This window comes from Mustela lutreola, chromosome 10 (assembly GCF_030435805.1).
Source record: "Mustela lutreola isolate mMusLut2 chromosome 10, mMusLut2.pri, whole genome shotgun sequence".
Classification (NCBI taxonomy): domain Eukaryota; kingdom Metazoa; phylum Chordata; class Mammalia; order Carnivora; family Mustelidae; genus Mustela; species Mustela lutreola.
In genome coordinates, this window is record NC_081299.1 from 34,053,868 (window position 1) to 34,064,486 (window position 10,619).

Consider the following 10,619-nt stretch of genomic DNA (forward strand, 5'->3'; position numbering starts at 1 on the left):
ATCTTGTACCAACATCCTGTCATCCTAGAAGCCCCTGCCACACACTTCTCACGCCTTTAAGGGTCCTGCCCAACCAACAACCACCCTCACCCCCACCCCGCGACCGCTAGCAGACCTATAATGCTGTTTCCATCAATGAGAGGACAAATTCCTAACCTCCCTGCTAGAGTCGCCTAACTTCCAGGACCCCTTTTGGCGGAGTTCGCGCTCCAGCCCACACCCACACGCTCCCCAGTCTGGACCCCAAATCCAACCTCTGGGATGAGCCTTACCGATTTCTTCCGACCCTCTCTGGTCCCGTGCCACCTCTGTCCCCTCGCTCCGCCGCGCTTGGCCGCCGGCAGGGGCGGACGGCAGAGGCGCGCGGCGGGTGCGGGCGCGCTGGAGGCGGGGGCCGCGGGGGCGCGCGCGCGGGCGCGCCGGCCGGGCCTGCCCCTCCGAGGCGCCGTAGCGCGGGAGGGAGGCGGCGGCGCTGTGGTCCATCGGTCCGCCGGTCCGTGGGTCTGCCCGGCCGCCCGGCCCCGCCCTGCCCCCCGGGGCGGCTCGGCTCCATGGCCCGCGGCGGCGGCAGGAGGCGGCCCGGGGGCCGCGGGGGCCGCTGACCGGGCGGCGGGAGGCGGCGGGGCCGGGCCATGGGGGACGGAGCCGTCCGCAGCCACGGGAGCCGGGAACCCAGCCCGAGCTGGAGCGGTGCCCCCTGCTGAGCCCCGAGCGCCGGGTGAGAGGGGTGCGCGCGCGGTCCCCAGCCCAGGGCCCCGACATTCCAGACCCAGCCCCGCGAGGAGCGCCCCGAGCGCGGCCCCGCGATCCCCGCCCAGGAGCCGGTGAGAGGCGCCGGCGGCCAGACCCCGGCCTGGCGTTTCCCCTTCCCTCGCCCATCCCTCCCCCTCGGCTCTTCACTCCCCTCCCCTCCCCATCCCCCGCCCCGGGCTCCTCTTGCCCGCCCCCTGCCTGCCTCCCTTATTGTCCTCGCTCGCCCTGGCCTCGTGGCGCGGGGAGACGCTCCACTCACGTTTCTCCCGGCCTCGGCCCCCGCCCCACATCCACTCCCCCAATCCACGCCCCCCCCCCCAGACTTCACACCCACCGGGTCCTCACTGCCTCCCCCGCCCCGGGGAGCCACGTGTTCAGGACGGTCTGCCTTTCAGCCCCGCCCTAAGGCGTCTCGCAGACTGGCGGCCAGCCTGACCCAGAACCCCTGCCCCGGAGGGAGGGGTGGGAATGTTTGCACGTGGGGCCGGGCGTCCAAGCTGCCCGGGAACCTGCATGCATGGCTGTGTACGTCGAGGAGCAGCGGCTTTGTTTGTGAGTGTGTGACTCTGCGTTACTGTTACTGATACTGTTACTGTCACTGGGGTGTGTCTGTGACTCCATGTAGTTCTCAGTGTTTGTGAGTGCAGGTGACTTTAGCTGGGACCCACGGTGGCTGTGGTTGTGTGGTGCTATGTATCTCTGAGTGAGACCCAGCCCCCAGAAGTGCTGCTCTGTTGGAACCCCAGCTGGAGCCATGGCCCAAGACCCTTCCCTGGCATGCTGGTCCTGGACGTGTCTCCAGGGCCTAGGCGTTCCTTCTTCCCGGAATCAGAACCAGCAAGTGCTGGGCAGACTCCAGAAAGTTCATCCCAATCCTTGAGGTCTTAAAGGAGGGGTGTCATATGCCCCACTTTGTATATTGAGCTCCCACTCCGGAGGGTAGGGATCCCATAAACATCTTGTTCATATTTGGGCCTCCTGGATGCTGAGGGCCACTTCCCAGCCTGGTCCTAGTTGGCCTGGCCTACTTGTCACTGGTACCTGTCCAACCACACCACTGCCCACCATGGTCCTGGGAGGACTAACTGAAGTCACGAGTACCAAGGGTTCCTGCATGCTAGGTACTCAGTAAATGGTCGTGCCTCCCCAGACCAGGAGTTCTGCGTTGAGGATGCTGGCCTGTGGGGGTGTCTGTTCTCTGGGGCACAGGTACACAGGTGGGTCTGCAAGTAAATGTGTTTTCATTGGGAGGTATGAACCACTGTGATCAGAGGTCATGTGTTCATGTTTCTGAGGACACACAGGGCTGTGTGTCCAGTCATGCAATACGGGCGTGCACCTGAGTGTGGGAGCATGAGGTTGTGTTTCTGTGTATGTGTGGCAGCGAGAATGAGGAACGTGTGTGTCTGTGGGTTAGTACTCAGGTGTGTGAGGCTGTGTGAGTAGTGAGTTGCCAGGGACTGTGTCCATGTGAATGGGAGTCCGCGAGTGTCACAGGATGTGAGCAGGTAATACGTGTACGGATGCGGGTCTGTGAGGGTGAGCAGCAGGCAGGGGCGGGGGCTGGGTAGCCTGGCTCATCTGGCCCTGACCCGCTGGGTCTGTTTCTCTCTTCCCCCTGCTCAGGCCGGCAGCCGGATGCCCGGGCCCACTGGGCGGGCCGGCGGCCGCCTGCGGGATGAGCAGACTGCTGGGGGGGACGCTGGAGCGCGTGTGCAAGGCCGTGCTCCTCCTCTGCCTGCTGCACTTTCTTGTGGCCGTCATCCTCTACTTTGACGTCTACGCCCAGCACCTGGCCTTCTTCAGCCGCTTCAGTGCCCGTGGCCCTGCCCGGGCCCTCCACCCAGCTGCCAGCAGCAGCACCAACTTCTCTCGGCCCAACACCACTGCCCCCAGCTCGGGGCTCCCCGAGGCTCCCAGCGCCCGGCCCGGCCCCACAGCTCCTGTCCTGCCTCCCTGTCCTGAGTCACCGCCGGGCCTTGGTGAGCCTGCAGGGTAGGGCCGGCCTCTAGGGGTGGGCAGAAGACTGGTGTGGTTTGGTTCAGGGAGTGACCCATGGGGGTACAGGGGGTCCGGGTCTGTTGCAAGAGGGCCATTCCGGGGCTTCCCTGGCCTCCCCCTGGGGCTGAGTGAGAGGGCTGGTGTCCCTGGCCTCCGATGGCCAGCTGATTCCTGCCACCGTCCCGCCTGCAGTGGGCCGACTGCTGATTGAGTTCACCTCGCCCATGCCACTGGAGCGGGTGCAGAGGGAGAACCCAGGCGTGCTCCTGGGCGGCCGCTACGCGCCCCCCGACTGCACGCCGGCCCAGACGGTGGCAGTCATCATCCCCTTCCGGCACCGGGAGCACCACTTGCGCTACTGGCTCCACTACCTGCACCCCATCCTGAGGCGACAGCGGCTGCGCTATGGCGTCTATGTCATCAACCAGGTGTGCTGCCTGGGGCCCCGGGGCTGGGCACCGTGAGCACCTGCGGCTGGGGAGACCCGTGTGCCTCTCAGTGCATGAGTGCGGGCGGGAGCATTCATGGCTTCTCACCTGCCTGTGGTCGTGTGGGGCTCCGTGTACGTGCCTGCTCACGTGGGAGAGTTTGCAGGTGCATGATGGGGAGTGTACACACGAGCATTGGCACACATGCTGATGGCTGTGTGCCTAGCCTCTGCGCAGATGAGCCTCATGGTCTACCTTTGGCGGGCCCCATGTAGATACCTAGGGTCAGCTGGCTGTGAGGGGCTATGGAGCAGCCCTTGGAGAGGGGTGGGTTAGAGCCTGAAAGAGGGATGAAGTCTGTGAGAGGGCCATGGCCACAGCAGAGGCCCCAGGAACTCAGCTCAGGGTCCAAGCCCTGCCCTGGGCCTGGTGAGGCCTGGCTGCTGGGACCCGGGGAGGATCTGATATAGTTCCTCCTTCCTGTACTTGGGATTCCCATACTTGGACTTGGATCCCCATAGACTCCAAGACGACCGTGTGGGATGAGTTGGAGCAGGGGGCTGTGGGGGCACAGAGGGGCCTTGAACAGTAGCCCTGGGGTGAAGTGGTGGTGAAGTGAAGTGGGGTGAAGTTGAGATGGGTCTTGAGGGATGAGTAGGGATCAGTCTGCAGACGTACTGGAGGCCCCAGGTCCCACCCAGAGAGCTGGTCTCGTGTCTTCGGGAACCACTGGTGGAGGTGTGGGGTCCAGCATGTAGGGTGGGTAGCAAAGATGAGCCTGGAATTGCTGGCACAGGCCAAATCCAGAACGGTCTCCAGAGGCAAGCGAAGCAGTTGACTTCCAGCCTAAAGGCAGCATGCGACCACTGGATTAAGTGAGGAGTAACATGTACGCTTGCTTCCTGGGAAGATCGCTCTGGTTGCATGTGGGGAATGGGACGGAGGGAGAGGCTGGTGGCAGGGTGACCAGTTGAGAAGGGGTATGACATTCAGCAAAGAGACAGTGCACCTGTCTGTGGGCCAGCAGCAGTGGTGGCTGTGAAGGGAGAGATGTAACACGGTAGAGAGAGAGGAAAGGGAGACGCCAGGACACCTGGAGGGTTCTTCCTGGCCATTTGCTGTATGGGTTAGCTGCGCCTGTGAGTGAGATGGAACGGAGGCTCTGGGCCAGGTCTCAGGGACAGCGTGACCCTGGATTCTTTTTTTGCATGGGATGAGTCTGAGTGCCTGCGTGAAGTACGAAAGGAATGTTCAGCTGGCAGTTGGACCAATGAGTCCTCCCAGCGGTGAGGTCTGAGGTGCAGAGAGGGATCTGGGAGCCACCAGCATGCAGGTGGTCTCTAAACCCAACAACGTCCATCCTGCCTGGGGAGCTCAGGGCATGGGAGAGGAAAGCCAGCATGTAAGGAATGGGTGGAGAAAGGGACAGCACCGCAGACTGGAAGGTTGGGCAGAGAGGTTTGAGGAGTCCCAGGAGAGTGTGGTGTCCCAGAAGCCCAGGAGTAAGTGTCCAGAAGGAAGCATGGCAGCTACGTGAGCACTGCTGGGGGAGGAAGGATATGGACTAAGCAGCGTCCAGTGGATTTAGCAACAAGGTGGGCCCAGCGAGAACCATTTCAGGGGCATGGTGGGGGCGGAAGCAGATTGCAGTGGGTTGAAGACGGAATCAGATTTGACAAAATGGAAATAGCCAATTGGAGACAACTCTTAAAAAAAAAAAAAATACTCTAACGAGAAGGGGAGGCAAAGGTAGGGTGGTGGCTGGAGAGGTTTCTTTTTGAGATGGGGTAAAATTGGACATGTTTATGAGCCGTGTGGGAGAAACTCAGGGCTCCTGGCTGGTGAGAAAGGTCAGAAAGGAGAGCCGATGAGCCAGGAGAAAATGCACAATTGCTGCAAGGGCTGGTGGGAGGGAAGGTGCAGGGCCAGGAGAGAGAGCAAGCAGGGCGAGCCGCTCCCACCCTGTGGGGCTCAGGCTGGCTGGTGGGAAGGAGGAGCCATGGTTCCTCCTCTCGCTCTCAAGGGGCCTGCCTAAAGACCCTTCTCCAGGGCCGTGCCCTGCTCCAGCCTAGAGATGGTAGGATGGCACAGGGGGCTCAGCAGTCAGCTCCTTCCATGGGCTCCTCCTTGCTCTGGCTAGAATTGGGAGTGTGGGCATGCATGGCCAGGAACCCAGCCTCAAAGAGGCCTGGCCCCGCAGCCCCGTTGCTCAGGGGACCCCCAGCTCTCTGGGCCATGACTGCCTGTACACCTGTCTTGACGTTTTGCAGGGGAGACTGGGGAATCTCACCAGGTCCTCTCCCGGTCTCAGAGGCTGCCTGGGGGTTTGGATGTGGATCCAGACGAGTCAAAGGGGCTGGATGGCTCAGTCCCTATGGTTTCTTTGTCTTCGACGCTGGTCATTTGGGGCATTCACTGTTCATCTTCTCTTGTGAGTGTGCTCAGCAGGGATGCAGTGGGCTCCGGGCTGCTCTCCTCAAAGGCTCCCACCGGCACAGGGAAGGTGCCTGGCACCCAGGACAGGGCTGCAGGGCATGCTGGGATGAAGGAGTGAAAGAATGAGAAGAACGAGCGCTCTAAGTTCCAGTGTAACCGGACACTCAGTGAAGCTCACAGGATAGAACGAACGATGATGCGGAGGCAGGGGGTGTGATCAGGGATGCCTGTCCACACACCAGCTTGACCGTCAGAGGAGAGCATTCCAGAGCTAACAGCAAGGTTTCTTTTTTTTTTTTTTTTAAGATTTTATTTTATTCATTTGACAGACAAGATCACAAGTAGGCACAGAGGCAGGCAGAGAAAGAGAGAGAGAGGAAGCAGGCTCCCTGCTGAGCAGAGAGCCCGATATGGGGCTCGATCCCAGGACCCCGGGATCATGACCCGAGCCGAAGGCAGAGGCTTTAACCCACTGAGCCACCCAGGCGCCCCAACAGCAAGGTTTCGAGGCAGTAAAGAGCCTGGAGTATTCCAGGGCTGCTGAGGAATGTATCGCAGCTGGGCCTTGGGATCTGAGGGCAACGGCTGGAGGGGAGTCTGGAGCCAAGTCCTGGAAGGTCTTGGAAGGCAGGACTTAGGGGAGCCATTCAGAGTGGGGTCAGGGGGATGCGGGGAAGTAGGAGCCCCTTGGGGAGCACTCTGGCCAATGGTAAAGTGGCCGGTGCCTGCCAGTCACAGGCCCAGAGCTGACCTGTCCCCTGCACCAACCCCAGCATGGCGAGGACACCTTCAACCGGGCCAAGCTGCTCAACGTAGGCTTCCTGGAGGCACTGAAAGAGGATGCCACCTATGACTGCTTCATCTTCAGTGACGTGGACCTGGTCCCCATGGATGACCGCAACCTGTACCGCTGTGGTGACCAGCCCCGCCACTTTGCCATTGCCATGGACAAGTTTGGTTTCCGGTGAGGGCTCCCTTCTCAGCCGGACCCAGACTCCTGCCCTGACGGTCGGTACTGCACCCAGCGCCCCCTTGCTCCTGGCCCCTCACCCCATTTCCGGCCTTCCCCCTGGAATCCCCTCAGGCCCACAGCTGACTCCTGCCCTTCCGTGCCACAGGCTGCCCTATGCCGGCTACTTCGGAGGTGTGTCAGGCCTGAGTAAAGCCCAGTTTCTGAGAATCAACGGCTTCCCCAACGAGTACTGGGGCTGGGGTGGCGAGGATGACGACATCTTCAACCGGTGAGTCTGGGCGGGGCGGGGAGTAGACTGGGTGCAGCAGGTGCAGCGCAGACCGGGCGAGGCTCCTTGCCCTTCCTGGTGCCTGCTCCAGCCCGTCTGTCCCCATCCCCAGGATCTCCCTGACTGGGATGAAGATCTCGCGCCCAGACATCCGCATAGGCCGCTACCGCATGATCAAGCACGACCGGGACAAGCATAACGAGCCCAACCCGCAGAGGTGACCCCAAGTGCCCCTAATCCCTTACTTCCTGGAAGGGACTTCCCAGTGCCACTGATCCCCAGACGTGATTCCCAAGGCCTCTGACCCCTTGACTCCTGGAGAGGACTCCCATGCCCCTGATCCCTGTTCCCCAACCCCTAGCTCATCCTCACCCCAGACTTCTGTCATCCCTCGCCTAATTCCTAGAGGTGACAACAATGTAAAGGCAGGGTTCAAATCTTCCCTGAGTAGATTACATCCCCGTTGGTGTCCTCACAGACCTCCCTTATGCCAGAGCAGACAAGACAAGAGGTAGCGGGCACCAGGCACAGCTCCCGGGCCTGGGGACCCAATGAAGGTGGCCCGAGCAACATGGGGCAGGGCACGGACAGACAGTGCTGATCCCTCTGAGACGGGAGCAGGCCATTCCGTCCCTGAGGACTTAGCGACATTAGGTGCTGGTGCCAGCCGGGAGAGGCACCTGAGGGCATGTGCAGTGTAGACAAGGGCTTCCTGGCACTGCTCTAACCTGGGGGAGTGGGCAGGGGGAGTCTGGAACCAGTCCCTGCTGGACAGCCCGTAGGAAGTTCACTCTAGTGAGGGAGACAGGCAGCTATGGCCCCGGTGATCAGGGCAAGGTGCTGTCCCGGCAGAAGAGGGAGTGATGGTGGGAGGCTCTCCAGGAGGAGGTGATGGTAAACCAGGGTTTGAAAGATCATGCATTCAACAGGTGTTTGTCACACGCCTGCCTTGGGCACAGGGCTATATTCACCGGGTTAGTGGAGGAGGCCAGTTTGGAGAAAAGGAATGGTATTTGCAGGAGTCTGGAAATGTGAACGTGCGTGGTATAAGTTAAGAGTCTGGGACTCTGGTATTACAGTCCCTGAGGGCTGGGATGGGCTGTGGGGTCAGTGCTGGGTGTCTGGGGTCTTGGATCCCAGGTTGGGAGTTTCACTTTTGTGCCAGGGGCGATGGGGAGTCATGGGAGGGCTTTAAGCAGGGAAGTATCAGGATCAGATTCGGCTTTGAAAGATCACCTTTTGAGTTTGAAGAAGGTGAAGAAGGGCTGGCAGAGCTGCCGGTGGGCCAGGAAGGAAGCTTGGAGGAATCACGGGGCCTAGGGGGTGTGCTGGGTGTGAGGCTGCCACACGCCTGGATAGAACAGTAGGGATGTTCTGCTCTGAAGCCAGGTGCAAGAGTGGGGAGACAGGCTGCAGCACCAGTGGTGGGCTGGCCTCTGGCAGGAGCATGAAGCACTGGGCGTCCAGGGAGCTGATGGAAAAGCAGTTCAATGAAAAGCAGGGTGGACAGGGACGGGAGGAGAGGGGCTGCAGGGCATCTGAGGGAGAGTGCTAGGTGCTGGGGTAGCTCTGGAGAGGGATGTGAGCTGAGCTCCGAAGGAGCAGGAGGATCAAAACAGTTGCAGTGAAGGTGGGCGGGGAGCTCTCAAAGCACATGCCGGGAGCCTTGGTCCTGTTTCGGGTCACCGTGTCCTCATGAATTAGTGATGTCCGCCTTGGGTGAGGAAGTGGCAAGACAGCGAGGCATTTCTGGCTTAAAGAAAGGAACGATTCCATTCACCTAGTGGCTTTTGCCTCAAATCTAGTTTCCCTGGATTCTTCTTTCGCTCACCCGGTGTGTCTAAACCGTCAGTAGGTTGTACCTGTGCCCCTCCCAAAACATCTCTGAGCCCCTCCGCTTTTCCCTTCACCCCCTCTGCCCCAGCACCGCCTCTGTCCTCTTGTCTGGACTCCTGCAGTCACTTCTCACTAGTTTCCCTGTTTCCCCCTCGTCCTTCTATTGTTCCTGTCCTCTGGCCCTCCCCACTTGCCTCCCACTGGGCTAAAAATCCCTGTCTTCTCACTCCTAGAATAAAAAAAACCTGCATCCTCTGACTTCCAGAGCCCCATCCCTACACTCTCCAGCCTCCAAGCTGTTCTTACGCCCTTGGCCCATTAAACTCGAACCACTGGCTGTGCAAATTCTCATTTCCAGTTTAGGGTCAGCATGTGCTTACCTCTGCCTGGAATGCCCTTCCCCCTGCTGTCAGCTTTGGTGTCATGTGCTTACGCCTCCCAGGGCAGCCATCTTGGTCTCTCTGCCCTGTCTCCCCCTTAGCATTCTGATGTGCTCCTTGTCTGTTACCTGTCTCCCCTAGGGGAATAGACTTGCCATTAGAGGAAGGACTTACTGTCCTGTTCCTGACTGTGTCCCTGGTACTTAAGAGCAGAACCTGGTACTTGGGGACTGCTCAGTGAGTAAGTGGTAAGGGACAGAGAGATAGCAAAGAGAAGAGGGGCTTGGGGAGTACAGATGATGACTGACACAGGACCCCTTGCATTTGAGGTGCCTGTTGGATGCCTGTGTCTGGGTCTAAGGCTTAGGAGAAAGGCTGAGATCAGAGAGAGATTTGTGAGGGTGTCACAATTCTGGACTCAAGAGGATAAGATCTGTTTTGAAAGCAGATGCCAGAGCAAAAGGGCTCCAAGCAGGTGACGGGCAGATGGTTTGGTGAGAACTGAGCCATCCCTGGAAGAAGCCAGGGTGGCTTGATTCTTAGCCCCAGAGATCCCATATTGGGTTTATTGGGTAGCCCTGATCTGGACCCACTTCTATCCTATCTAGGTTTACGAAGATTCAAAACACGAAGCTGACCATGAAGCGGGATGGCATCGGGTCAGTGCGGTACCAGGTCTTGGAGGTGTCTCGGCAACCACTCTTCACCAATATCACAGTGGACATTGGGCGGCCCCCGTCATGGCCCCCCCGGGGCTGATACTAACGGACCAAGGCTCCCAGTGCCAAGGATTGCCTGCCAGAGGACTGACCTCGATAGCCTGGCTGGCGACTACTCTGTGGGACCCCCCAGGACTGAGACTGTGGGCTCTGTTTTCGGAGGGTCTTCCATAGGCTCCCCCAGCTGCACCTGGAAGTTTCAGAACCTACTTTGGGGGACTTCCAACCTGGGCAAGCCCCTCCAGTGTGGCCCTCTCTGGGGTCAACCCTTCTTCCTGCCCCTCCCTCCCCAGCCCAGTCCTCCCTCACTGTCAGGGTCGGGCCAGCCCCTGCACTGCCTCACCGAGTGGCCTGGGCTAGGCCACTCCACCTCTCTGTGCCTCAGTTTCTCCCCCCTTGAGTCCCCTAGGGCCTGGAAGAGTGGGAGGTACAACTAGGGGGCAGTGTAGCTTCCAGGGGGAATTCTCAGACCTGGGGATCCCCCATGCTCCCAGGGGAGGGGAAACCTTTTTCATTCAACATTGTAGGGGCAAACTCTGGTGCGCCCCCTGCTGAGGAGCAACCCCAGGAGGGGACCAGAGGGGGTGCTGTGGCGCTGCCTGGGATCTTGAGGTTGGGCTTTTGCATGGGGGGCGGGTGGGGCTTAGATCAGTCAGTCTGGTTCCCGCCTCCCTGTCTCAGAGAGAAGGCAGTAGCCCCAGGGCCGGCTCGTTGTTTGTACATTGCACAGAAACTTGTGTGGGTGCTTTAGTAAAAAACGTGAATGGAGCAGCCCCTTTGTCTGCTTGGGGTTAGCGAATCTGGGCCCAGATTCCAGACCGCGTG

General features: G+C 60.1%; 1 protein-coding gene across 4 annotated transcripts; it reads left to right on the top strand.

Moving 5' to 3' along the window:
- The first annotated feature begins 442 nt into the window (after positions 1–442).
- On the top strand, positions 443–10,562 carry B4GALT2 (beta-1,4-galactosyltransferase 2). 4 transcript variants are annotated; one of them, XM_059134919.1, is made up of 8 exons: positions 443–718; positions 1,149–1,305; positions 2,380–2,735; positions 2,947–3,182; positions 6,392–6,582; positions 6,737–6,859; positions 6,972–7,076; positions 9,684–10,562. In XM_059134919.1, exons 2-8 carry the CDS (start codon positions 1,271–1,273, stop codon positions 9,832–9,834), a joined length of 1,197 nt encoding a protein of 398 aa, XP_058990902.1. In that variant the 5' UTR covers positions 443–718; positions 1,149–1,270; the 3' UTR covers positions 9,835–10,562. The 4 variants fall into 4 exon arrangements, with proteins under 4 accessions (XP_058990902.1, XP_058990904.1, XP_058990903.1 ...); XM_059134921.1 differs by lacking the exon at positions 1,149–1,305 and having other exon boundaries at positions 444–824; XM_059134920.1 differs by lacking the exon at positions 1,149–1,305 and having other exon boundaries at positions 445–718.
- The last annotated feature ends 57 nt before the right edge of the window (positions 10,563–10,619 follow it).